Below are 27,532 nucleotides of genomic sequence, written 5' to 3'. Positions count from 1 at the left end.
AACCAGCTGTCTGTAGTCGTCTTGTCCACAAGGTAAAGCTATCAAGAGCGTGACCGGCCATGGATGACATCATAACAAGGTTTCACTGCAAGCTAGTCTAGCTTTGTTTTCATCATGCACGCAGATCTAGGGTTCTGTTGCTCAAAGGATTTCTTCATCAATAGCTTCATGGCAGCCGAGTGAAGCCATTTTGGACTTGTCTCAGCCCTTTTGTGAAGATTATCTGCTGTGGTTATTCTCTAGAATTTGATTAAAGATTGCTGTGTCTTCACGACTGAATTTAAAATTAATTTGAAAGATTTGGGTGCTTGAAATCTTTTGTTGTACTTTGTATTTTGGTGTTGAGAATGTTGCTAAGCCCTAAGGTAGCTGCCTCACATCTTAATAGAAACCTGAGAGATGAGGGGAATGCACCCTTCTTACCTTAGTGCTTTGTTCTTTGTCGTCATTGTCTAGATCTTTCTAGTTACACGACCCTTGCCAAGTTATTCTTTATCCGTAACACACATGGACTGATAGATAGTTTTTATCAATACCTGAAAGTTGTAATTTGTTGCTCATGGATTTTTCATTTCCTTAGAGATAAGACACATTACAAACCGTAACACCCATGGGGGTATTTTTTCTCCAAATATTAGCTCAAGGAGTGGGCAGATATGAAGGTCTCCATTAGACCCAATGGAATCATTGATTGGCTACATTTTGTCTTGCTGTACAAAAGATGGAGTAGATTGTACTTATTTTGCTAGTGTATATAGTGGTTTTTTTGTCCATCAACGCAATCACTTATATGCAAAGAAAATGTAATTTCTCAAGAGGATTTTATTGCTACATTTGTCACTATTTACTGGTTTATTTTTGGGATCATCTCTCTGTTTTGCAGTATGTTGCTACTCTAGCTCTTGGTCACTCTCATGTGGATCTCTTTGAGGTGATGTTGAGTGCCTTGCTTACATTTCTTGAGGAAGTTACATCGGAGGCTGAAAACAGACCCAAATGGAAGGTCAATAATTCTTGACTTGTTACCTTAGTCATTGCATGCTTATTAGGTGTACAACGTTTTGTATATAATTTTAATGTTTTAAGTTTTGATTTAAGTGAAGGATGATTGCACTATTCCTGTGTTTCCTACTGTTCAAGAAGCTGACACTGCCTGTTAGAAACTGCCCCTGTAGGAAAAGAGTCCTTGAGAATTCTGTTAAGTGGGCTCCTTTAAGGTTTGCCCTCTGGCCTCCTCTGAAACTTGCTTTGTGGCCTCCTTTGGGAACTACTTTGTGGTGTCCTGTCAGACTTGACTAACCAGATCGTGGGTTCAAATTATCTGGACTGCTCTCTTTTGAGACCTAACTAACCTTCTGGGAGGCCTGAGGATGCTGAGCGATGGATGGGTTGAAGGATTTTACATTCTCTTCAGATGTGTCCAAATCGTTTTTAATGTTGTCCTATAGTTCCAAGGCATGAGCTTGAAGTTGCAATCTATAGTCTGGGGGAAATTGCTTGAACCACCTTGCTGATCATGTGATATGTCCATGTGCTTTAACTGCTCTGATTGGTGAAAAGATGCAAAAGTTCATGATTTTATCACTGGGGAGGGAGGGAGCAAGAGGTCCTTTCTTTAGTAGCCATCTTGTACTTTTAGAGCCAAGTCCGAATGATGAACTGCAAAATGCAGATCTGAAGATTGAACGTGCAAGTGTTTGGGAGAGCTTTTGCGCTGAAATGCAGCTGTTTCAGGCTGAAAAGCATGCTTGATGGCTCCAAAACCTGGGGTTGTTGAAATACAGCTGCTGAAAACAAACTCTTCAGGGTGGGCCACCGTGCTCCCAGGAGGTTGGGGGCTGGGGGGTTGCAGATGGAAATTGCAGCTCGTATAGGCAAAAATGAACCACTCTGAAAACCAGCTGTTTCAGCAAAAGTCAACTGTGATGCAAGGCTTGGGGTGAAATATGAGATTTTTATTTGATCACGAAACTTTTAACGGAGGCTTGGGGTGAAAGTCCAAGCCATAATAAACGATGTTTGTCAGGCTTTCTATTTGTAACTTGACAATCATCTGGATTACTAAACAACCACACTAATAAATCTTTCTTACACACGATATTCCTTACCAATTTTTGTTTTGTTTCTGTGGATACTCCTTGCCTATGGGATATGGACAGAGCGAGTTTTGCATCCAAGGGTCAGCACTGTCTAGAAGGGGTTTTCCTTTTATAGTTGGAGGATGTAGCTATCTCGAGAGGTAGAGGGGGGAGAGCTATTTCATGAGGATTTTCAGTAGTGGGACTCAACACAAGGAAACTAGGTGAGCAGAATGAAAAGAGTAAGATGGGCTACATAGACACTATGGTTGGATGTAAGCTGGAGCAAGGTAGATGAGTATTGAAAGGTTAGAAAGTTGTCAGAGAATCTAAATGCAGTTAAAAATTGCGAAGTTGAAAGTTCAAAGAAGCACACCCAAGATCCTTGAGGAACCAATGAATTTCTTAGGTACTGAAAGAAAGATTAGGATAGAGGGTATTGCCCTGAAGATCAACTTTGGTAATTAAGGCCTAAATTACAGTTAAGAGAGTCTTCTCTAACAAGCTGCTACAAGTGAATGAATCAATGGCTCATGATACTATTATTGTGGCAAATGGTAGAGCCATGTACAGTGATCTAAGGCAAGTTAAGCATGACACGATTATTATTAACGTTTGAACTTAAGTTCTTGGTATAGCAGGCCATAAGATCTATGAGACTAGTTATGCATAGAAATATGTTTCATACAGGCAGGAAACAGTTCATACCCATGAAATACGTGTTTTATTGACCTATTTAAACATTTTTTCAAAAACATTTGCACTATTACTTTGGAACTCTTATTTGTTATAGCTTGTTTGAAGGGCTGTGCACATTTTGCATTTATAAGTAGTGACCTGTCATTTAAATGTTTAATGGATAATGGCAGCTGGCTTGATCACTATGATTTGTTCATTAGTCATGATTGATAGATATGGTATTTTTATGATTGACAAACCTTACAGATTATTGTTGGGTGTAAAGTCCCTTCGTCAAGACCCTTCGTCTCCATGTAAAGTTATACGGGTGTGAACACACCCTTATTTGTCCCTAACATATAAATGCATTTTATTCTTTGTGTACTGTAACAATCTGGTACACTCATCTTGGGATTCACTCTCTCTCACACTCAACACTACTGCTCCACTCCTAGCTTGCACTCCCATTGCCCACTCATCCCTTCAAATTGGTATTAGAGCTGTGGCTAAGGTGTGCACAGTTCTTGAAGTTTGTGCGCGTCAGATTCAACTTATCTGCGTGAAGAAACGTCAGCTTCAGGCACTGTGTGTGTTGGACAGACAGGCGACATGTCAGAAACCCTAATCTGTGCAGGCGACAGTCTTTTCAGTTTGTTTTGACCAGCTATGTGCAGATGACAGTTCCCAAGTTGGAGGTGATAGTTCATGACAACTAGTGGCTGTCAGTTTTGACCATTGTAGACTAGGCGACAGCTCCTGACAGCCAGTCAACAGTCCTTTCAACATTTTTGGGTGACTTGGCACATCTACACAAGCTCTAGTTCACGTGTGGAAGCACAGTCAAGTTTTTTCAGAAATTTCATGGCTGAAATTTGGGACTTTTCCCAGATTTGATGCTGTTCATGCATAACAGTGATATTTGATCCAGAAATTGCAAACATAGTGCACATTGGCTCTGAAAAATTTGGGGCTTTTCATGTATCAATGAAATTTTTCTCAGCTGAGCTAAATTTATTGACATTGGTGCACATTTGGACCTGAGAAATTGGGGCTGTTGCAAAATTTTGTGAAATTTTGCTAAGTTGTGCTCATTTTAGGCTCTCGGGACCACATATTAATGCAATTGGGGCAGATTGGTTAGTGAAATTTTGGGGCTTTTCCTAAAATTTGTAGATTTTGGCAAAATTGATGTGTGTAATGCATTTTGGGGACATTGCTGAAGCAATCTTGGTGATGTAAGTAGTGTAATTTGAGTCTTTTATCTCCCGCTTGTGAGATTTTGGAGAAATTGCCAGGAATTCTTGGGTATTTTTGTGTATCAAAAGTTGATTTGGACAAATATGTATGCTGTATCCATGTCAAGCAGCTCCTATTGAGTTGATGTATTGCTAAATATTCATGGTTCAGTAGTCTTATTGATCATTTGCAGATCTGAGATTGTTGCAGATGTATTTTGGGTGACATTGCTGAAGTGGGAGTCACTTGGCAGTGATGTATGCATGTCATCTATGCTGAAATTTCAGTTATATTACTGAAAGTCATTCCCTCTACTGCTGTACTTATATTTGGGCATTATTTGTAATATAGTGACACTAAATCTTGCTCTTATTTCCTGAAAATTTGGGCTGAAATTAGTTTAGTATTCAGCCTGTTATTTGTTGTCATAAATTACACCATTGGTACTTCGCACTTTTCTGACAAATGGCCACTAATGCTTCTAGTAGTAGTGATACCAAATCCCTTCTTAAAATCAAGAGGTTTGATGGCATTGGCTTTGATCTATGGAAGGACAGGATGCAAGGCATTTTGTTTTTTAAAGACAATGATGATGCTTTCTAGGAAACTAAGCCTGCAACTATGGCAGATGAGGATTGAGCAAGACTCAACAAGAAGGCCATTGCATACATTAAAATGGTTGTATCTGATGATGTACTTACAGACATTAAGTGTCTTCATACAACTTATGTTGTATGGAAAAAGTTAATGGATACTTATGAAAATACAACCCAAGTAAATCAAGTGTGTCTCATGTGCAAACTTGTGAATATGGAGTTGGATGAGTCTAAGCTAGCATTTGAATATTTGAGACTTGAGTGCTTTCACAGGGATTTTGAACTAGCTGCAGGACTCTGGTCTGTAGCCCTTCAATGATAAACTGAAAGCTATTTTCTTGTTGATGACGGAGGCTTTGGTTGTTTCACTTAGCAACAACACTGCTTTATCCTTTGATGGTGTTAGAGTCTCTATGCTCAATGAGATCAAAAGAAACTCCAGTGGAGAAAGCAGTGGTTCAACCTATCATCTTAGAGGTAGGTTAAAGAAGAGGGATAATGTAGCAAATAAAGGCAAAAGTAGAAGTAAAAGCAAGGGTAAACAACAAGATGTTACTTGCCATCATTGTGGATGTAAAGGTCATAAAAAGCCGGAGTGTGAGTACTAAAAGAAAGAGCAAGAAAGAAAGAAACAACAGGGAAATAAAAAGAAGGATGACAAGAAAGATGATGACAGCTCTCCCTTAAAATAAGTTGCAAAGGTAAATGTTGCATCTAGTGTGCTCATTGAAGAGCTCTCTGACAATGGAGAGATACTTGTTGCAACCTCATGCAATATAGACACTATGGCAGCAACAAGTGAGATGCACATCTCACCAAAAAGGAAGTAATTGATGCCTTACTTTCAGCTCATGGACTGTTCCAATCATGGACAGTGGACAACGGTACCTCTTTTCATGTTACTTTATCCTTGGAGTCATTTTTTGAATACACTACAGGTTCTCTAGGCAAGGTTTACTTGGGTAATAACTATGCATGTGTGAGATAGAGGTTGTAGGTACCATTCACTTGGTTCTTGAAAACAGCCAAGAGTTGATTTTACAGGATGTCAGATATGTACCTTGCATAAAGAAAAGTCTATTGTCAGTTGGACAACTTGATGCAAGAGGGTATTATACTAACTTTGGTAGTGGATCTTGGAAGGTCCACAAGGGCTCTATGCTAATTGTTAAAGGCAACAAAAAGGGGATTTTGTACTATTTGCATTGTGAAGCATTACCTGGGAAGTTCTTGGCTGTGGCTAAAGTTTACTCCATAGATGGAACTTGGTACAATAGATGTGGCCATATGAGCCAAAAGAGTCTTCAATTCTCTCCTCTTTAGGGAGATTCAATATAAAAGGCTTTGGTCTCGAATTTTGTAATGATTGCATATATGGAAAACATGTGAAGTCTCCTCGTTACTGTGGTGTTGTTAAGAAGTCCAATGCTCTTGATTTAGTACACTCTGATGTGTCCACTATGCTTGTTATTTCATATGGGGGTGCACGGTACTTTGTTACTATTATTGATGGTTTTAGTAGAAAGTCATGGGTATATGTATTAAAGATCAAAAAGAAAATACTGGATACATTTAAAAGGTTTCATGCTTTTGTTACCACACAGGAAGGACTTAAGCTAAAAGCTATAAGAACGGATAATGGGGGTGAGCATGTTTCTAATGAGTTCAAAAAGTTTTGTGAGATGTATGGCATTAAAAGGGAGTTGACAACTCCTTATAATTCTGCATCGAATGGCGTGGTTGAAAGATATAATCGCACACTTTGTGAGAGAGCCAGATGCATGCTGTCCACAGCTATATCTCTTGTAGCAGTTTTAGGGAGAGGCTCTTAAAACTGCAGTTCATGTATGCAATCGCTCTCCAAATCATGCATTGGAAAATGGTATTTCTGAAGAGGTTTGGTTTGGCCATTTGTGTGTCTTTGGTTGTGATGCCTTGGAAAATGGCATTCCTGAAGAGGTTTCGTATGACCATTTGCGTGTCTTTGGTTGTGATGCCTTTGTGCATGTACTTATAGAACAGAGGACCAAACTAGATATGAAATCCATTAAGGGCATCTTCATGGGATGTGGAGATGAGGGAGAGATGGGTTATAGAGTTTGGCTTCCTTAGGGTAGGAAGATTGTATGTAGGTGAGACATAGTATTTAGTGAGGCAAAGTTGTTGGGATATGCATGATGCTACACAAGGTGACCTTGACAAAAAGAAGGTCAAATATCAGTATGAATAGCTAGCCATTCAACAGCCATTAGCTGAAGATTCTGTTCCTTTTGATCTTGAAAATGATCAGTAACCAATTGTGCTATAATCAAAAGATAATGGATAACAAATAGATACACAGGATGGAATAAAACAACAAGAAGAACATGCTGAAAACAAGTTACAGCAGCAAGAAAATGCTGAAAATCAGCAACCTGGTAGTAATGTGCACGTACCTGAGGATGTAGATCCACTACTTGACAATACAGATCATTGGGTAAGAAGGTCTACACGTGCCGGAAGGCAGCCACAGAGGTTTCAGCCATCTTTGGATTGCATTTTGTTGATTGATGAGAGTGAGCCTTTGACATTTAGAGAGGCATAGTCATGTGAAAAGAAGAGAAAGTGGGAGCTTGCTATGCAGGAAGAGATGAAGTCTCTATATGCAAATAACACTTGGGAGCTTGTACCTTTCCCCAAGGATAGGAAAGCTACCCCTAAAAAATGGGTTTACAAAGTGAAATGTATTGATGGGAAGCCCAAGTACAAGGCACGGTTGGTTGCTAAGAGCTATACACAAAAGGAAGATATAGACTTCCAGGAGGTCTTTTCACTAGTGGTGAAGATGACTGCACTCAATGTTTTGTTTGCTCTCATTGCGTCCTTGGATTTAGAGTTGGATCAGATGGATGTGAAGACTGCTTTTCTTCATGGTGATTTGGATGAAGAGATGTGCATGAAACAACTAGAAGGCTTTGACATTCTAGGGAAAGAGCATTTAGTTTGTAAGCTGAAATGCAGCTTATGTGGGCTGAAACAAGCCCCTAGACAATGGTACAAAAAGTTTGATACCTTCATGCTCAACCATGAATTTAAATGCAGTCATGTAAATCACTACTTATACACTAAAAAGGCTGATGATGGAAGTCTTATTGTGCTTGTCTTATGTGTGGATGACATGCTGATTGTAGGAAAGTATAAGAGTACTTTGAATGCCCTTAAAAGATAGCTAAGTTCAGCCTTCTCTATGAAAGATTTGAGGTCAGTTGAACACATTCTAGGCATGTGCATTAAAAGAGATAGAGGGCAGCACTTATTGTTTCTTGCACAAGACAAGTACATTAGCAAAGTACTTGACAGGTTTAAGCCAGTTGAACACATTCTAGGCATGTGCATTAAAAGAGATAAGAGGGCAACACTTATTGTTTCTTGCACAAGACAAGTACATTAGCAAAGTACTTGACAGGTTTAATATGATTGATGCTAAGCTTCTTGGTGTGCCTTTATTGCCACATACAAAGCTTAACAAAGTTGATTGCCCCAAGGATGATGCAGTTGCTAGTGCTATGAAGGGCATACCTTATGCATCGGCTTGTGCATCTTTGATGTATGCAATGATTGCAACTTGCCTGTGACATTGCTCATGCACTAGGAGTTGCTAGCAGATTTATGTCTAACCTTAGCAAGCCACATTGGATAGCAGTGAAATGTATTTTCAGATACTTAAAAGGTACACAAGAGAAGTGTATATGCTATGGAAAGGGTACACTAGAGTTGTAGGGATTTTGTGATTTGGACATATTAGGAGATTTTGACACTAGGAGCTCTTGGTGTTCAAGGTTGCAGAAAATTATGGCACTGAGTACTATAGAAGTTGAATATACTTCAGCCACAGAAGCTTCTAAAGAAGCTATTTGGCTTAGCCATATGGTCAAGGATTTTGGTCTTTCTTCACGTACTCTAGTGCTTGGTTGTGATAACTAGAGTGCAGTATGTTTGGCTAAGAATGCTATGTTCTATGCATGTGCCAAACACATAGATGTTCAGTACCACTTTATTTGATAGGTCTCAGATGATGGTCTTGTCACATTGACTAAGATCAAAACCGAAGATAACTTTGCAGATGTTCTTACTAAGAGTCTTACAAAGGCTCAACATGAGCATTGCATTCGATTAGTGGGAGTTGGTTAGTTTAAAGGTATCACTTTGGGCCTTTAAGTGGGAAGTTAATGGGTGTAAAGTCCCTTTGTCTCTGAGTAAAGTTATACAGGTGTGAACATACCCTTATTTGTACCCTAACATATAAGTACATTTTATTTTGTGTACTCTAACATTGCTGCTCCATTCCTGATTCGTACTTCCATTGTGCACTCATCCCTTCAATTATTGCCCAATGTTTCTAGAATTTGATTTAGACATCAATCTTCTTAAGTCAAGTTCAGTGTGTTTTCTAAGTTCTCATGGAAGTTGTACATGAGTAACCATGCTTTATTGGCATGTTTCTCACACTTAAATTTCACTGATGTATTATAATTGTAGAAAACTTGTTTCTTGCTGTTTTTAAAGTCCTATGGAACCATTTCGTGTATATGGAACCGCTTGTTTTTGAAACTCCTAGCTACACTGCATAAGACTTGAGGTTCATAAGAATAACAAAAGAAAAAGGTGCGATATTGGTGAAGTAGTTTATATGCATTAAGTTGGGCTTGCCAATCTTTGTTTGAACTATTTAAAGATGATTCTATCAGCCAAGGGGTTCATTAGTGTCTTCAAAGGGTTGAAAGACTATGGTATGAAAAGTACCACAATAATGTGTCCAACAAGACAAACAATAGATATAGACACTTAAAAGCTTTTGCCCAATTGGAAAGTTAACAGGTGAGGGTTTGTGCCAATTAGTGCTTCAAATTGATAAAGTGTCTCAATGGTGATTCCGATGCATCTAATTATTATGTTGCTATGTTACCTCATCTACTTGAGGTTGGAATAATATGCTCCCAAGGGCATTTGCATGACATTATTGATGAAAGTATTTGGTGATAGTGTGTGTCTAGCTTGTTTGGAGAGTGCTACACATTCACTCCCCAATAGTCTACTTTCGTCCGCTCCCATAAGAGACAGTGATTGTCAGACTCTCTTTGCTCCTTGAGCATCCTTTATCCATGTCACATTCCTTTTATTATTCATTCATTAAGCATTCGTTCATTCATCGGTTCTTCTTTTGTTCTTTTTATAGTATTGTATGAGCTCATTGTGTGTTTGTACTCTTGTGTTTTCTCTGCAAACCCTTGATATTTATCTTCACATGAGCGGATGTATGCGTGTGGGTGTACAAGGCAGTGATTGCAGCAAATTTTTGCTCTATGTGCTTGTGTGCGTGTGTGCAAGGTGTGCATAGAAGTGTGTACAAGACACACTTGTTGCATCAAGCGCTCACAGTGTAAGTGACATAGATAGTTCTCATATGGACGCACCTTACTAGTGCTTTTGACCTTATTTTACATGAGGTCTATTCTTCTTGATAATGTTAATGAGCTAATGACCATTAGTTTCACCAAGTGAAAAGTGTGTGCAATATTATAGTGAGGTATGCATTGATCTTTGTATTTTCCACAAAAGGATTGACCTTGCCATTTATCTTTGTAACCGTTGATTTGCAAGGTAACTAGGGTTTGTAAGCTTTTTACCTTTGGATTGCAAAATTATGAGAAAATCTCAAATTTATTGATTTTTTAATTTCTTGTTCCCTTCCAAGTTCCCATTTGTGAGTGTAGCTAGGGAGTGATGTTGAGAACATGTCATTCTTAGCAAGGCGCTTTGTGGCCATTTCATAGGGGTCAAGAGTCTTTGTCTTGACCTTCACTTTTGCTTGCTCTATAGCTTGCCCGTGTGGCACCCCACCATAATCTCTAAACTCTCTCTCTCTCTCTCATATGACACACAACCCTCCTCTCTCAGCCTCTCTAGATTCTCTCTCTTTCTCTCATTGACTTTTTGAGTTGCAGCTACATCTAGTACTTTAGAGCGTACCCTAGATTGACTCGTAGTTACACCATAGGGAGTCACCTTAGGCAAAGCCATTGAGAGATGTAGAGCCTATTGCTCATGGCGTGTTGCCCACGTGCTTTCTTGAGGCATTAGCGGAGGATACAGATGATATTGGCACACCATCATGTAGCTCTACCTTGATGCTTTAGCTTATGCATGTTGGATAGACTCCATGTTGGTAGGGAAACAAAATAATTTGCCTATTTCAAGGAAACAAGTCCTCTCTAGGAAAAAGGCCAACACATTGAATGAGATCCAACTACCAATCTAGAAGACCTAAGCCTAGCAATATGTCCTTGGATACCACAGGTCCAGTAAAAAATGAGCGCATTTTGGGTGACCTAGTTGTGCCAATGGCCCCAAAAACTGAGGAGTTGGAACAATATCTTCAAATGTGGTTGCACTTGAGTGGGATATTTTGCTTTAGGGAAGACCCAGTCAAAGGGGCACAATGATAGCCCAACCACAACTCTCCAAATATGAGACAAGAGGGGTCCCAATTCTCTTGGCTAAATGGCATGAAATAAATTTGTGACAAGAGGATTTTGCTCTAGTAGTGCAAAAAAAAAACAATTGCCGTTCAAGATTTGGTGCTTTAAAAGAGTTAAGGAGAAGTCCGCCAATCAACACTCTCCAAAGAAAGACCTTACATTTGAATGGAGTCTTGTTTAGTGAGCTTTCCATCACAGTCATTTTTGACCAAGTCTTAGATTTGTGCAAGCACCAACCAGCATTGGATTAGGTGACCAGCCAATGATAACCTTTGGTCATGAGATGATACACCTAATTAGCCAAAGACTTTTCAAGATTGGGTCGTCTTGTAAGATCCCAATCCTACCAAGGATGATCAAAATCAAGGGCGAGAAAGGGTTGCCTATTTTTCAATCCCATCAAAATCTAGCCCCATAAGTCATGGTATTTGCGAGGGATCCGAAAAATCCTCTTAGTTGTGCCAAAAGCCCTCAACACATTGCGGCTTGCTGGAGTGACATCAACAATAGAAGACAAGCCCAAGCACGCCATGCGATTAAATTTTGGTTGGTCCTCGTGTTTCCCATCCTAAGAGAGCAACTTTGACACAACCAACAATTCCATTTGGAAAGAGTTAGCAGCTAAGCAATCCTCTACCAAATGCCAATGCACCTCTTGAAGAACTAGCTTCCATGAGCATACCAAATGAGTCTCCAAATAAGAGGATGATGTGGAAAAATGGACCTTAGTGTTGAGATGTTGAGAAATGGGCATTAGTGTTAAGGATGTGCCACCACAAACCCTAAATGTTAGTATTTTCATGCACTAATTCCCAATCCTCCAAAAACAAACGAGGAGGATAAAGGCCTAGGGGTAATGAGCAATGTGCATAGCGCGAAAAAGTGACCAACAAAGAGCCACCATATGAGCCTCAATATCCAAAATGGCCCCACCACCCATGCTTGGTGCAAATATGGCTCCAAGAAATTGAAGAAATACTTGCATGCAAAGAGTCTCTTATATCAACCTCAAGCAACCAACATTCAAGTTTCAAGTTGTTTATTGCAGAATTATGAAAAGAATCCTATAGTGAGCTACTTTTCAATTTCCCATTCCCTCTGTGTGCCAATCACATTCCCCATTCTTGTTCCATGTTCCTCGTTTCCCATTTTGTGTGGCTATGATGATATGACAATCAAGAGAATGCATGTCACCTTGCAACTTGTGCCTTGGATAGCTCCTCAAGCTAACTTTAGCATCACACAAATTTCCTCCCAAATGGCACAAAGAATCTCAAAAATATGGACTAATAAATTGCCACTTAAGGATAGGCCTCAAAAATATGGACTAATAAATTGCCACTTAAGGATAGGCCTTTCTTGTGATTATGCATACTCTGGTATTACTCCATTAGGTTCTATGGTCTAAAGAAAGAATTGCTTGTTCTACCTATCATAGATATATATACAATACTTTATATGAGAACATTTCTTGTGCTGTTTGAATTGTCCTTGTGCATAGGAACTGATACATGGGGTGTCTTCTTCCCTCCTGCTCCATTTTCTTTCTTTTGGTTTTGATAGTATACTTTGGCAATTTGGATCTTTCCTAGGTCAAATGGAAGCCTTAGGCTACTTTCTTCTTTTGGGTGGGCTTCTAGACACTCTAGACTCTTTGGAACCTTCACAACTTGGCTACGCCTAAGACTGCTATTTTTTATGGTAACACTTTCTTTAGAAGATCATTGCACCAATCTCTCTTTGACAGTGTGGTCAATTGAGGATTATATAGCTTGTATATCATACTTTTTATGAGAGCTTTCTAGTTTCTTGCTTAGTGTTTGGTCATTTGTGCACTAATGCTTGTTGGAGTGGGGGAGTGCATGTGCATCCACCCAAACACTTGAAGTGTTTGGTCATTTGTACACTAATAATTGTTGGGTAGGGTGCACACCCATGTGTACAATAGAGATTCAAGACACCTTTACAAACATAAAAATATAATTAAAAAATGTGAATGAGTTAAACACGTATATGCTGTAAAAATGAATGTAAACAATCGTAATGGAGATATATAAATCAAATAAACACGAAGTGTGATGATATTAAGGTGTGCTAACACAACTATGCTAAACGTCATATTTTGAAATCGAAGTCTTTCTTTAAAATCCACGTGAAGGATTTCTATGAGGAAGAGGAGATATGCTTTTTTTAGGACATGAGATTTTGACATCTTTTTCCGAGATTTTGGCACCTTTTTCCTCTTCTAGATCCACATGGTTTGGCATTAAAGACCTCTTGACTGGCTATTCACTCGAGCTTTGTAATAGACTTTCCCTTGTTATATGATTCTTGATATGGAAGTCCCTTACAGGGTTGCTTTGTAATTGGTTTTTGCCTTGGGAAACTTTGTTCTAAGGTGTGTTAATAGAATTTTCACTTTTTTGGGAGAAAAAAAAAAGGATTTTACATGTTTAAAATCTATACTATACTTCCAATTAGTCACAATTCTTTATTGAAATGGTAATCACTAAGAAAATTCAATGGAATCTATCTTGTTTTTCATAATCATTTTAGTTTTTTCTACATTTATTATGAATGCCAATTTTTCTCTTTATTTAAATACATCCTTCCTCTTAGTGACCTAAACAAATGCTCTATGCGAAAAACCATTTTAGGCTGCATGTGCAAATATAAAATTTTTAAGGACTTGCTTGAGAAAACAAAAGCCCTTTCATGAACCTAATTCGAGTTCTCCTTGCCTCTTTTTAAAAAAAAAAGACTTGAAAAAAAGAGAGAAAATTTGCTTCTTATATAACTCAAAAGACTTTAAATGAAGTACATGTGCTCCATAGCCTAGTTGGAGCTGATACAAGCCATGCTAGAGTCATATATACATGCCTCTCAAGGTGATAGGGGAAATGAGGGATAGAAGCCATTGAGGAGGATGTAAAGAAATATCCTAACATAGAAACACAAATAATACTGTACGACGAAGCATAGATTCATAGAAGAACACAGTTAAGGTAACTTAGAGAATGAACGAAATGATATGACTATTGAATATACAATGCTCATGCAGCAAACACACTATGTAGTAAATGAATACTGTACCTCCAACTCTTGTATCTCAAGGATCAAGGCAGGGGTAATGATCTAGAGAGTGTGTCGTACTCTAAACGGATCTCGAATTGCAGCAAGGCAGCCTCTGGATGTCGAATACCAACAAAGCAGACAAGGAAGGTTGGATTTGATGTAAATGACAGTGCTAGAGAGAGAAAGACTAAAAACGCAGGTGAGGAGAGAGAAATACTAAAAACGTAGGTGAGGAGAGAGAAATACTAAAAATGATGGCTATAGGAGAGAGAGAACAGCAAATGCAGGCTGCAGGAGAGAGAGACTAAAAACGCAGGAAAATCCAGCAGTAGCTGTTAGCATGCTGAAATTAGCTCCGAATAGTGTGTGATAGGTTGGAAACAGGCGCTAGATTGTTGTAGAAAGCAATGGCCAACTTGGAATGGGATGTCCTCTGTGTTTGGAGTGTGGGCAGCGAGTTGAAATACCTAAAATCTGCAAAAACGAGATTAAGGTTGAATGGAGGGGAACATATCTATTTATAAAAAGTTTGGGCCCTCCCAAGTGGGTTTGTGCTTATGGGATACATACGCTCTCTAGGAACACATTTCTTTTTAAATAAACAAGATTTTTCCCTTAACTAAGTATGTTTTGGAGCTATTTAAGTGAAGTTAATTCATATTTAGCTCAATACCCCCTCTCAGGCCCAATAACAGTGCTATGAGAAGTAGGCTAGCCAAACATTTATTTTTTTCCCCTTTATCTTTTATCTTAAGGCGTCCCACCTCAAAGTAGCCAGAGCATTGGACAAAGGGTGTGTGTCGGGTGTCAAGTGGCCTAGTGAGACTACAAAGGCGATGGTTATCTTACTAAGGGAGCCCAAGTGATCACCCCAGAGAGTAGGGTATCGGACAAAGGGTGCATGTCGGCTGCCCAGTGGCTTACCAAGTCCTGCAAATGCGGATGGAATGAGCTATGGACTTTTTTTTAAAAGGGCTTTGTAGTTTTGATAGATCTAACATTGAGTGTTTCAAATGAGTTTTCGTCTTATTGAGTATCTGTGCCCCAAATGGGAGAGTCATAAGGGATGGTCAGACCGAAGATCTTCACAAGACAAAGCATACTATCCCTACCGGTACTGGGTGTCGGTGAATAAGGAAAATTGCTAAGGTGTGGGTGACACAGATATAGCCAAGATATGAAGCAAGCAAGACAAGCAAAGCAAGCAAGCAAGCTAGGGACAATTGCCTTGGAGATTGCCATGTGTAATGCCACGAATATGGTGGATCCAGAGTTGACTACTCCAAAAGACCGGAAAGGGATAAACGTGCATAGATGAATGTTTACATGAACAGAATGCCAATGCATGGGGTAATGCAAAGGGAGATGCAAGATGCCATGGTCATGTAAAATGCAATGCAACGGTATCACTTGGAAAGTGCCCTCACAGGGGAATTGTTCACTTGTCCAAGTGCCCTTTTACAATCATGTCATCTTGACAGTGCGGATGAAGTTACAAATTTCCATAAGTACAATACAAAAGAATAAATAAATGAATGAATGTCTAAAACCTGTAAGCATCATCACTGTTACTATCAAGAGCAGTAGTTGCCCCCTCTCAAACTAGAAGGGAAAGCAAGAGAGAAGCACCCTCTTCCCATCAATCTGAAGAAATAGGGGAGGGTGTACTCAAGTCGATCTTGGGTAAAAGGTATTGAGGAATTGGCTAGTTGACCGCTTTGGTCAAAATGTCTACAAAATTGTTCGATGAAGGTACAAACTCTAGACGGATAGTGCCTAGCTCAATCTACTCTCTGGAAAAGTGGAAGTGAACTCCCACACACGTTGGATTTGTGGTGTGATGATCGGATTGCCCGCAAGGGCAATGACACTCTAATTGTCGTAGTAGACAACAGTGGGAGAGTCACAAGGGAAGTGAAGCGCCGCTAGTAAGCTCCTTAGGTAGATGGCCTCAGTGGTGCTATCGAAGAGAGCCCTATACTCAGCCTCAGCCATGGAAGCCGCCATCGTCTCTTGCTTATGGCTAAACCAAGAAATGAGAGCCGTGCCCAAGGTGAAGAGGTAGCGACCATGGGAATGCCAAGTGTTAGGATCTCTTGACCAATTAGAATCAATGTACCCCTGCAACCATAAACCAGAACCATAAGTGTGACCATAAATTTAAGTACACTGTAAATAACGCAACACATGAAGACATGCAATCCAACGTGACATCCTAGGTGTTGTGAAATACTGATTGAGTAAGCTAAGTCTAGCCTAGTATGAATTAACCAAAGAAGTTGCCTATATGTTATTTCCATGATTGTCAAGTTCCGACGGTTTAGAACTCATTTTGAGAGGGGGAGTTGATAGAGGTGAGCTGGTGAGAGATGCCATGCTACTATAGAAACTCGGAAAACTCGTGGGAGATGAACTCACCACCGCTATTACTCCTCATGCAATCGACACGATGATCCGTCTAGTTATGAACCAGCAACACCCAAGCAGAGAAATATGTGAAAGCATCAGACTTATGGTTGAGGAAGTACACCCACGTGTATCTCGAATGATCATCCACTATCTTAAAGAAGTATAGCGTGCCATTTAAGGTAGCAGTGGTGGATGTGGGCCCACAAAGATCAATGTGAATCAATCTAAGAGGCATCTCAACTCTATGTGTAGACTGTTGAGGAAATGGGATATGGTGCTGCTTCGGGAGCTGACATGCCCTACAGACATCACGAGCTAGCTTCAGGCAAGGAATGCCCTCAACCATCTCATGGCGAGACAACTCATAAAGAGAGTCATAGCCAAGATGCCCTAGGTGGAAATGCCAAAGACGCTCATTGTTCGTAGGCTCTAGAGATGTGGCTAATGCTTGGAAGCTATGAAACATGGAGCCCTCAACTGTTGGCTCGGTAAGAAAATGGGTCACATGGTATAGGCCATCAGGCTATGCCTCACCGCGAGTAATCACTAAACCAGTCTGAGAGTTAAGGACCTTGATTGCGGTCATTGTAAAGAAAATTGCTTGCCCCAACTGGCAAAGTTGCTAAATAGATAACGAGTGTATCCCAAGTTGTGGGACATGGTATACTTTATCCAGTGAAGCCAGGTCCGAACCCTTGTCAATGGCAAAACTAATGCAACCTTGAGCTTGGATCTTGACTAAGGAGTTGTTTCCTACATTGACCCGCTCGGCTCTGCAAGGGCTCAGGTACGAAAGTTGTCCTCTATAGGAGTCATGTGATGTGTAGCTCCACTATCCACAATCCAAACAGGTGCTGATGTGCTTAGCTGTGACGAGTGGGCCTCTGCGGTAACCTCATCGGGAAGCAACTCACAGATGTGGATGAGACTTGCATTGGATGTCTCTACGGAGACAATGTGGGTCTTAGTAGATCAGTCAGACATGCCCTCTGGAGTTGAGAATGTTGGCGACTAAGATGGTTGATCAATGGCAATGTGAGTTTGGCCTTTCCACTATTATCACCTTGCCATCACCTTGCCTCCCTTGATGGGGGCTGCCCAATTGAGGGGCAGGGATTTGTGACTTGGATTTTGGTGCTATGCCTCTTGCCTTTGATCAACACTTATCATTAAAATGACCAGCCTTTTGACAATGTTGACAATACCTATTCTTCTTAGGTACATTCTACTACTCGGGTTTGAGTTGTGAAGGGGAGTTTCCTGATTTCCTTGCTTGATTTTGATTTTGATTTGAAGTTCGATTTGGTTTACCCTTCCCTTGCTGTCTCTTCTGAGAATAAGTAATAAGAGCCCCTTTGAGGGATTATTCATATGAAATTGATCGAACAGTTGTGCATAACGCAGTAGCTGACATTCAAATTCATAGAATGTGGGTAAATTGAAGAGAGAAACCACTTGCTGCACAAAATTGAAGTATTTACGCGGAGCTTGTTAAGAAATAATGTGACCTGATTGTTAGAGGACTTAGGAGTCCCTGTAGTGAAGAATTCAGTCAGGAAATGTCAATACTCAACCGACTTGACTTTCAAGTCATCATGGTCAGAGATTTTAAAGTTTTGAAGCTGATGGTCAAGATTTATTTGACGAGTCCTATCTCGAACCGCATAGTGGTCAATCAAGTGTGCCCATCGCTTTGATGCTAAGTCAAAATACTGAAGCTGAGAATGAAACCAGGCAATAAGCCTTGCATCATCTTGACAATAGTGGAGGTATTCCTAGCCTTCTATGAGCCGACGAGCTCATATGGAACAAGTGCGGGATCGGGTTGGGGTTCCAACCCTTGCACAAGATCCCATAGGTTTTGTAAGCCAAGGACATGTCTCATCAAGTTTGACTAAGTTGTAAAGTTTGACCCGTTAAAACAAGTCTTGTCATTAAATGCATGCTTGGCGGAAGATGAGGTAGAACCATGAGGTATTGGGAATGTGGGGCAAGATGGATATGGAGGATAAGATGGTGGTGGTGGTGGTAGAGGTGTCTGATAAGGAGGAGGGGGAAGAGGTGGGTGGGCAGAAATAGGCTGTGAGTGTCCAATGAGTGTCGATTGATGTAGAGGCATTGGAACATGAATGTTTCTATAGGGTGCCGGTGGAGGCGGAGGCACTGGGACACGTAAGCCCTGTCCAAATGTCGGCTGGGACACAACATAATGACCAAAGAGTCCACTAGGTAATGCCATGGAGGCAAATTGTGTCACCAATTGGTCCATACTTACGGGAGAGACTGGGGAAGATACCCAGGCTGCAATAATCCCTAAAGTGTGTGAGGAAAAGGTGGAACACCACCCGATTGAGGAAGAGATGCGGTCCTAATGGCTGTGCCTAAGTTTGAAGAACCCCCTGGTGTGGTGAATGAAAACACATGTGATCTTACATGAGAGGCAACATGTGGTGTACTTAATGAAGACTGAAAGGATGTGGCAGCGGAATAAGAGGGTGGGATGGGAGGGAGATTAAATGGATTTGTGATAGATATAGATGTGCGAAATAATGTGGGTTCCTTTTTTTCATTAAATGCATTAAATTGAAATAATGATGATCAAGATACACGTACTTCATTTTGACCTTTGAAAACAAAATTGTTTGAAGAAAAAAAAGAGAAAGAAGTACTTGCAGTTTCTTGTTTTAACTGTTTACCTAGTCTTGAGTTCATAAAGAAATATCTGTCTTCTTCATTACTCATAAACCAAAAATTGTTTTGCATATGTCATTCATCATGAAAATCATCCATACCAATAGAAGAAGGAGAATCATCATTAACAGAATCTGAAATGGTAGACATACTTGGCACCAGAGAGAATAAGTATGAAGGCAATAGAGTGTACTTTATGCCAGTTTCCACTTGCAGATGGCCAGTCCTAAGTGGAGATTCCGCCCTTCTTGCATGGTTAGTAGATTGGTGCACTGAATCTAAAGGGTGAAATTCCAACTTACCTTCTATCTGCTGGTGGGCTCTATGTATCAAAATGAGATCGTACTCAGCTATAATGATCTCGTAAGGTCGTGGAACTCCATGGTAGTTCAACGTCTGTTCGGCTATATTAGGAGCTTGTGAGGCAAGCTGTGAGGTCCACTCTGACTCGTTCCTTGATGGATTTAGGTTGGATGTGAGAAGTGGTGTGGAAAGTGTTCAAAGTCATTTGCCCTTCTATTGTTCCTGCATCTTGTGTAGAGCTTTCAGATCAAGGCCTAGGTTTCTCTCAGAGAACTTGGCTCTAATACCATGTGAAGAAATATCCTAACATAGAAACATAAATAACACCGTACGACAAAGCATAGACTAATAGAAGAACACAATTAGGATTAGGATAACTCAGAGACAATGAACATAGAGAATGAATGAAATGATATGACTATTGAATATACAATGCTCATGTAGCAAACACACTATGTAGTGAATGAATATTGTACCTCAAACTCTTGTATCTCAAGAATCAGGGCAAGGGTAATGAGCTAGAGAGTGTGTTGTACTCTGAACAGATCCGAATTGCAGCAGTAGCCTCCAGATGTTGTGAACATCAGCAAAGCAGTCAAGGAAGATTGGATTTGATACAGACGGCAATGCAGGAGAGAGAAAGACTAAAAACACAGGTGAGGAGAGACAAAAAATGCAAGTGAGGAGAGACTACAAACGTAGGTGAGGAGAGAGAAAGACTAAAAAACGCAGGCTGCAGGAGAGAGAAAACAACAAACGCAGGCTGCAAGAGAGAAAGACTAAAAAGTGCATGCTGTAGGAGAGAGAAAACAACAAATGCATGGTGGAAGAGAGAGAGAGAGAGAGAGAGAGAGAGAGAGAGAGAGAGAGAGAGAGAGAGACTAAAAACGCAGGAAAAACCAGCAGGCGCAGTTAGCATGCTGAAATCAGCTCCAAATAGTGTGTGGTAGGTTGAAAAAGGGCGCCAGATTGTTGTAGACAGCAATGGCCAGCTTGGACCGTGATGTTCTCTACGTCCGAGGTGTGGGCAACAGTAAGTTGAAATACTTGAAATCTGCAAAAACGAGATTAAGGCTGAATGGAGGGCAGCTGAAACCAGCCTTCCTTCCATGGATGGGTGGTACATTCCTAATTACAACTTAATTACAACAACAAACAATTAATGCAAATTTGAAAATACAAATTTACCTATTGATCTTGGACAATGCACACCTGATTGGCCCCAAAATTGGCGCCCCTTTCGGTATTTCTTTAGCTTTATTGAAGAAGAAGTTGATTTACAATGGGATTTTCCCAATCCCTTTTGGTATTCCAACTCCCCTTGCTGTCCAAAGTGACCAATAAGTCTTCAATCTATTTTGCACCTTGATTCGGGCACTTAATTGGCCTTCACATGTTTTGATGGAAACGGAAAATGCCCTAAATTCAATTGTTTGCTGGTCCCTCCACTTGAATAGGCTAAAAATAGCCTCAGCCCTATTCAATCCAAGTCTTGGAGCTTCCAATTTTTGGTATGCTTTCCAAAGTTGTTGCTAAACCCTAATTTCTGCTGTAAATTAGGGTTAATAGTAGAGAAATTGCAATTTCTCAACCTCCAAGGGTCCAAATACTGAGATCTTCAAAGCAAGGTTGTGAAATGGTTGGGAGATGAGAGGGAAAATTGCAGAGAGAGAAAATTCAGAGTTTTGTTGCGAAGAATGCTAAAAATCAATCAAGTGCAACTGTTGCCTTGCCACAACAGTATGTAGATGCACAGAACTGAAGAAAATCAGTCATTTACTGCTGCTACCCTGTCTCAACAGCCAATAGATGCTGTCTCCTGTTGTTCATTGGTCTTCTTTTACCCCTGGTTGCCTCAGAAGGTCCTCCAATGACTGCAAATGAGACCAACAATCTCTCCTCTCTCTCCCTTGCAGGCTGAATTTATAGAAATGCTTCTCTCCAGCCTCTAAAGACATTTTCAGTCTTGCATGGGCATTTTTGATAAGTGGCAACCTTCCCAAATGGTTTTTTCAGCATTTTTCATAATTAAAGATTAATTTTTAGTCTTTAAATATTGAAAATTAATCTAATAATTATTTCGATGTCCTGAAAAATAATCTGATTGGCCAAAAATTAAATTGGCTAGGAAACTTCCATTCCCAAGTGTCTCTGCGCCATCTTTGACCATCAGATTGGCATTAGGTACCATTAAACGCCACTTCTCTAGTGTCACCAACTGACACTTATGGCCAAATGGATGACCTAGGTCAACAACTGGCACCAGATACCACCAAGTACCTATGCGGCATAACTTATAGCAACTTTTGCCTTTGAAATCCCGTGATTTCTTCGGGTTCCGGGCTCGTAAATTTACTTTAACTCCAGTTGCACCTCACTTGTGCATCATTTACTTAATCATGTGATTAAAAATTAATCCATATGTTAAGTGAGATTTCAAAAATACATGTCCTCATAACAACAACATATCTATTTATAGAAAGTTTGGGCCCTCCCAAGTGGGTTTGTGCTTATGGGACACATACACTCTCTAGGAACACATATTTTTAAATAAACAAGGTTTCTTCCTTAATTAAGGATATTTTGGGACTGTTTTAAGTCAAACTAATGCATTTTTAGCTCAAGAGAGGAGAGTAATGCCACTTGGGATTGTCTACTTGCATAGTGAGAAACAGATCATGAGCACCCTAGGTATGTAAGAAGTGGTGTTGGAGTTCCTCATGAGCTCGAGCGTCACCCTGCACTTGAGTGACTGTCGAGGGAATGGATGATCGAGGTCCAGAGCTCTACCACAGTCTCATATATTGTCTACTTGCCACCCATAATCAATTGACAACGTGCCTTCTAGATGTGATGAATCGTGAGGTTTCCAATAATCTCCCATACCTCCGACCGTTTTGCTATCAGCTCTAGTACCTACCAGATGGGTAGTGCCTCCAAAGCCGACCACAACACATGAACCTACCTTGATAAGAAGAATACTAGCATGTATCTCAGCCCCATATAGTAGGTGGTAGCCTTGGCTAAATGCGTCTCAACAGATGTCCCCCTCTAGGAGATAAAGTCTAGGCTAGGTGTCACTTGACAAAGAATGCGGCATACCCCTCTCCACACCAACTGCGGCGCCTCATATGATTAGTGGCAACGCTTTGGAGTCTCCAAGCGCTACAATGGACAGTGCTTAAAGACTCCATCTACTATTTCTGAACCGGCCAACTCCCAACTACCAAGTCTCCATGTGTCAATAGCCATAGGAAATAAGACACCCTCCACGGGCTCTACCTATCCTAGCCAGAAGGTCCGTGGGAAGGCCTCGCTAATGCTATGTTTCACCTAGTGCCTACTGCACGAGGGTGGCCAATCTATATCCTTTTGTATCAAGACATGCATGCCAATCCATGTTGTGTAGGCCAAGAAGTCTTGGGGCTTCTTGGCAACTGTAGTGGCTTGCCATTGGGGTCCCAATCCACTTCATGAAGGGGTTGGCTCTCCTAAATCCAGAGACACCATTCCCTGAACTCACTCTAAGGTACATAGGGGTCTAGTAGCCAAGTCTTTCCTTGGAGTTCGATGATACGAATCCTCCTCTAGGGTATATCTAGTAGCTCCTTATCATGCTGACCTCTATCGAGGGCTAGCCTTTTTCCAAGTGCTAGTTTGGACTATGAACAATATCTAATGAAGGCCGCTGCACACTCTACTTGCTAAGATAGTAAGGGGATGCCTATTGGTGAGAACCTGTACCTCACCAGGAAGCATCTGCTCCCAAATGGGGTTCCCAACCAGTTTGAAGGGATTGTCATGTCAATCTCTCTCCTCTTAATCTCAACTCCATGGTGGCAGCTAGATGCTTGCTATAAGATCACAGAGTTAGCTAGCCTGTAAACCTCCTTCCACACTCTAAGAGTATTGGCAAGACTGGCCTTCCAACTGGCCCATTAGATGTGAGGACGCTCATCGATTTGGATCCTGTCATGATCTTAAACGTGGGGGTTTCAAACCACTAGTTGGCAGTCTCTCTCCTCCTGACAAATTGGAGGCCTTTGAATCAAGGCCTTACATAGGTCTTCCCAGACTCCTAGCAGATTGCACAAGAAGGGAGATTTGGGTGGGGTGATCTGTGTTGATGTGAAGATATATCATGGATGGCTTTCACTCCCCGCTGAGCTCTAGCTTGTACTCTTGAAGGCTTTCTTGTAGAAGGACCTTTCATGTTTGTCCCCTTGGCGTGAGCCCACGAATCACGAGCTTGCCCAGGAGGGCCAGACTCGCAGAGCTCTCGCTTGTACTCTTGAAGGCTTTGTTGTAGAAGGACCTTTCATGTTTGCCCCCTTGGCATGAGCCCATAAACCATGAGCTTTCCTTAGAGGGCAAGACCCTAGTACTCTAGGTCAATTATAAACTGGCTCGTGGAAAAGTTGAGTCATACAGGACGAGGAGAAGCACCAACAGGAAGCAATTTACCAAGTTGCTGCTAAGAGGACTTGGTTGACCACTATGGGACCTATTTGCTAGGAAGAGGTGGATCATGCTCCAGTAGGTCAACTTCCTTGTGATGGAGTCAAGCACTAGGAGAAACTGCTGGGCTAAGGTAATGTGGAGTCCCACCTAGAAACCAAGATGAAACCCAAGTGGATTCCCCACTTAGTGCTAGAATTTGGATCTATGAGAAACCCAATTGACTTTTGCCAGTTGATTCTTGCATTAGTAGTTGTGTAGAATACCTCCAATGCTAGTCTCACCCTCTCCAACATCACCTTATCATCCTCCACATAGAGGGTTGTGTCATTTGCGTACTTAGTCCACCTTCTCAGTCTCCTCTCTCAATGGAAGCTTACTGTGACATTAATGTGACATTAAGGTAAATCAAGGGAAACATGCACGAGGATGACCGTCCGGGGTCTTGGGCGCCCAAACGGGGTTTTGGGGAGCCTAGAACCAAAGAGAGTCCAAGAATAGAAGGACTCACCAAGGTTTGACGGCTGGCAATCGGATCACGATGGGTCTGGCCAGCAATGAACTAGGCAAGGCTGGGAGGTGAAAGGAGAGCTCGTGCTCATTTATTTTTGCTGCTTTTCCTCTAGCTTTCATCGTCTTCTTGAGAGACGTCTAACATTGGTATCAGAGCGGGTGCAGGCGTTGGATTCTTTTTGAGAAGTAGTCGAATCATACTGTCTTCAAGAGCGGACGGGTTTTGCTCAGTTGACCCGTGAAGCCGTTCGTTTTCGGCGCCCTGGTAACAAGCCGACAGGTCTCGCCTCGTCGACCCGTGAAGCCGTTTGTCTAAGGCGCCTTGGTAACACGTCATACAAATTTGAGGTAAGGTTTGTCTTCGCCACGTCACGAATCATCTGGCGAAAAAGAGACTGTCATTTTTGTCTAACGTCGTATTCTGAATCGCGCGCCGAATCCTGGCTCGAGCCCGTCTTAAAGCGCATCAACGGACCACCTTGTTCCCTTTTCCGCAGGCTGGCCCTCCAGTTCCGTGAGACGCAAACAGAAAAAAAACTTGACGCCACTTTTTGGTCTCCCTGTGACCAGCCGACTGCACGCTAGCTTTTATTGTCTGGAATTTCTCTCGCCAGCTCCGACTGCACTTGTATAACAAGTACAGGCTGAGTAGAGAACAAGTTCAGGAAAGGTGCATTGATGGCTTGCGTGATCATTAAGAAGGGGGCTGAATACTAGTCGTTTCTGCAAAGAAGCTCCATTTCCTGTGTGACCAGTTTGGTTCGGAAGATAAAATTTGTTCCTTACTCTTCGGGTTTATTTACAAACCAGCAACAGCTGCCTGCCATTAAAACCAGGGAAGTACTTTACTTTGTATGCAAATTTCTTATCTTTGCTTTCCAATTCCAGTGTATTAATGGCAGAAAAAGGGAAAGAGTGAGTAATGGAAGGTTCTAGTTCGGGGGACCACCCTATGGTAGATCCCCATGAACCAGAGATGCAAGAAGAACAGTGGGAAGAATTTTTTGCTACACGAGAATAATTTGATGATCTTACTGCTCGTGTACAGGCTCAGGGGGTTCAAATGGAATTTTTAACTCAAACACTCACTGAAATAAAATCTCAATTAACTTTATTGTTAGAAAGAGATAAAAACAAGATAGAAACCTCGGATGTCCCATCTTCATCGAAAGATTTAGATGTGACTATGCGAGATTCTAAGGAACCCCACCACAAGTTGAGGGATAATCCAATTCTAAAAGATATGAAACCCCCTCAGTTTCACGGGGAGGAAAAAGATAGAAATAAAGATACAATCTTTAATTTCCTCCAAAAATGAGAAGGTTTACATAAACTTAAAAATACCCCACCACATCTCCAAGCACTGGAGGCTAGTTTAACTTTGGGGCCCAAAGCATATAAATGGTGGCGAACTTTAAAGGAGGCAAATAAAATACCTGAAACTTGGGCTCAATTTGAATCTGTATTTTTAAAAGAATTCCTTCCTGAAAATGAAATGGAAAGAAATTGGGAAGATTAGGATTATGTCAGACAAAATGGAAGACCCCTGCTTACATATCTGAAGGAATATCGTGAGATAATCCTCAAATTGGAAGGAATAGATGAATTTCAAAAGACAAGAGGATTCATTAGGGGACTAGATAAAGCCTGTTAAAAGGAAGTAAAAATAAGTTCACCTAAGACGCTGGAAGAGACAATTAAATTTGCATTAATTAATGAAGATAGTATGCGTCCAGGTACACTCACTACTCTCACTGATACGGAGCCCAAGTCTAAGGGATTGGAAACCTCAAAATTTGTGGGAAAATTTAAAAGGAAAATGCAAAATTTAAAGGGTAAAAAACAACCTTTTGAAAAGAAACAATATGTGAGGCCAAAGTTAAGTCCTGATGACTTTGATAAGGCTAAAAAAGAAAAGTTGTGTTTCAACTGCCTATCCCCTAACCATGCTGCTTGGAATTGCCCTCAAAAGAAAAAGGGGGAAGACAAAGGAAAGGATAAGGACAAGGGCAAGGGAAAAGAAAAACAAATCCATGTAGTACAGACCTTAGAATTAAAGGGGCATGAAAGGTATAAATCTTTAGAGGTCTTGCACATGGATGTACAACACAAGTGTTGTATGTCAACTTCTATGTGGCAGCCTACTTTTGGGCCACATGATTTAGTTAAAGTACATGGATTGATAGCTAGAAAGAGGGTTAGAGTCATGATTGATGACTCTGCTACACATAATTTTATAAATGATGCACTTATCAAAAAATTGAAACTTCCCCAACAAAAGAGTGGGCATCAATATGTTGTTCGTATGATGCAAGGCCAAGACAATAAAATATGGGATACAATGGTATCCAATTTGGAAATTGAGATTCAAGGATATAAAGATAAACTTGATTTCCAAATTATGAACATGGAAAGAGCGAATATTGCTCTAGGGAGGGAGTGGCTATGGGGATTGGAATCATCCTTAAAACGTAGTTATCACCATAATACATTGGAATTTGAAAGGGATGGTAAGACTTTTGTCATTCAAGGTGAATATGAAGTATCTGATAATCCTTTGCTGTGTTCTACTAAAGTTCAGAAGTTGATAAAGAAGAAAGTTTGTGAGGTATACATGTTATGGTCTCTTCCTATACAAAACACTTTTACTTTTTGTAATATAAAGCAACAATTTTCTTATGATTGTGAGTTGAATATAAATAATGAATTAAGTAGTTTGTTAGATGATTTTAAAGATGTGTTTCCTTCTGATTTACCAAGTGGCCTTCCACCAGATAAGGGTGATATAAATCACCCAATTGACACAAATAAGGATACACATCTTATTTCTAAATCACCGTATAGGTTAAGTGAAACACAGCACCAAGAAGTTGAAAGACAAATTAAGGATTATCTTGATAAAGGGTTTATACAACCCAGTAATTCACCTTGGGCTTCACCAATTTTATTAGTAAAGAAAAAAGATGGTTCTATGCGA

General features: G+C 40.7%; 1 protein-coding gene across 2 annotated transcripts in view; it reads left to right on the top strand.

Annotated features, from left to right (window-relative positions):
- LOC148028216 (ARM repeat superfamily protein) overlaps positions 1 to 27,532 on the top strand; it is a 94,115-nt gene that overhangs the window by 54,104 nt on the left and 12,479 nt on the right. For both annotated transcript variants that reach the window (XM_087689993.1, XM_087689992.1), the window contains exon 14: positions 884 to 1,003. In XM_087689993.1, the coding sequence (XP_087546119.1) occupies positions 884 to 1,003 (120 nt within the window). The remainder of the gene's footprint in view (positions 1 to 883; positions 1,004 to 27,532) is intronic.

This window comes from Lygodium microphyllum, chromosome 12, assembly GCF_053477565.2.
Source record: "Lygodium microphyllum isolate KBCC chromosome 12, Lygodium_microphyllum_v1.1.10, whole genome shotgun sequence".
In the NCBI taxonomy this organism is placed as follows: domain Eukaryota; kingdom Viridiplantae; phylum Streptophyta; class Polypodiopsida; order Schizaeales; family Lygodiaceae; genus Lygodium; species Lygodium microphyllum.
Note: the sequence above shows the minus strand (reverse complement) of the source record. Positions and strands in the feature narration are given on the sequence as shown.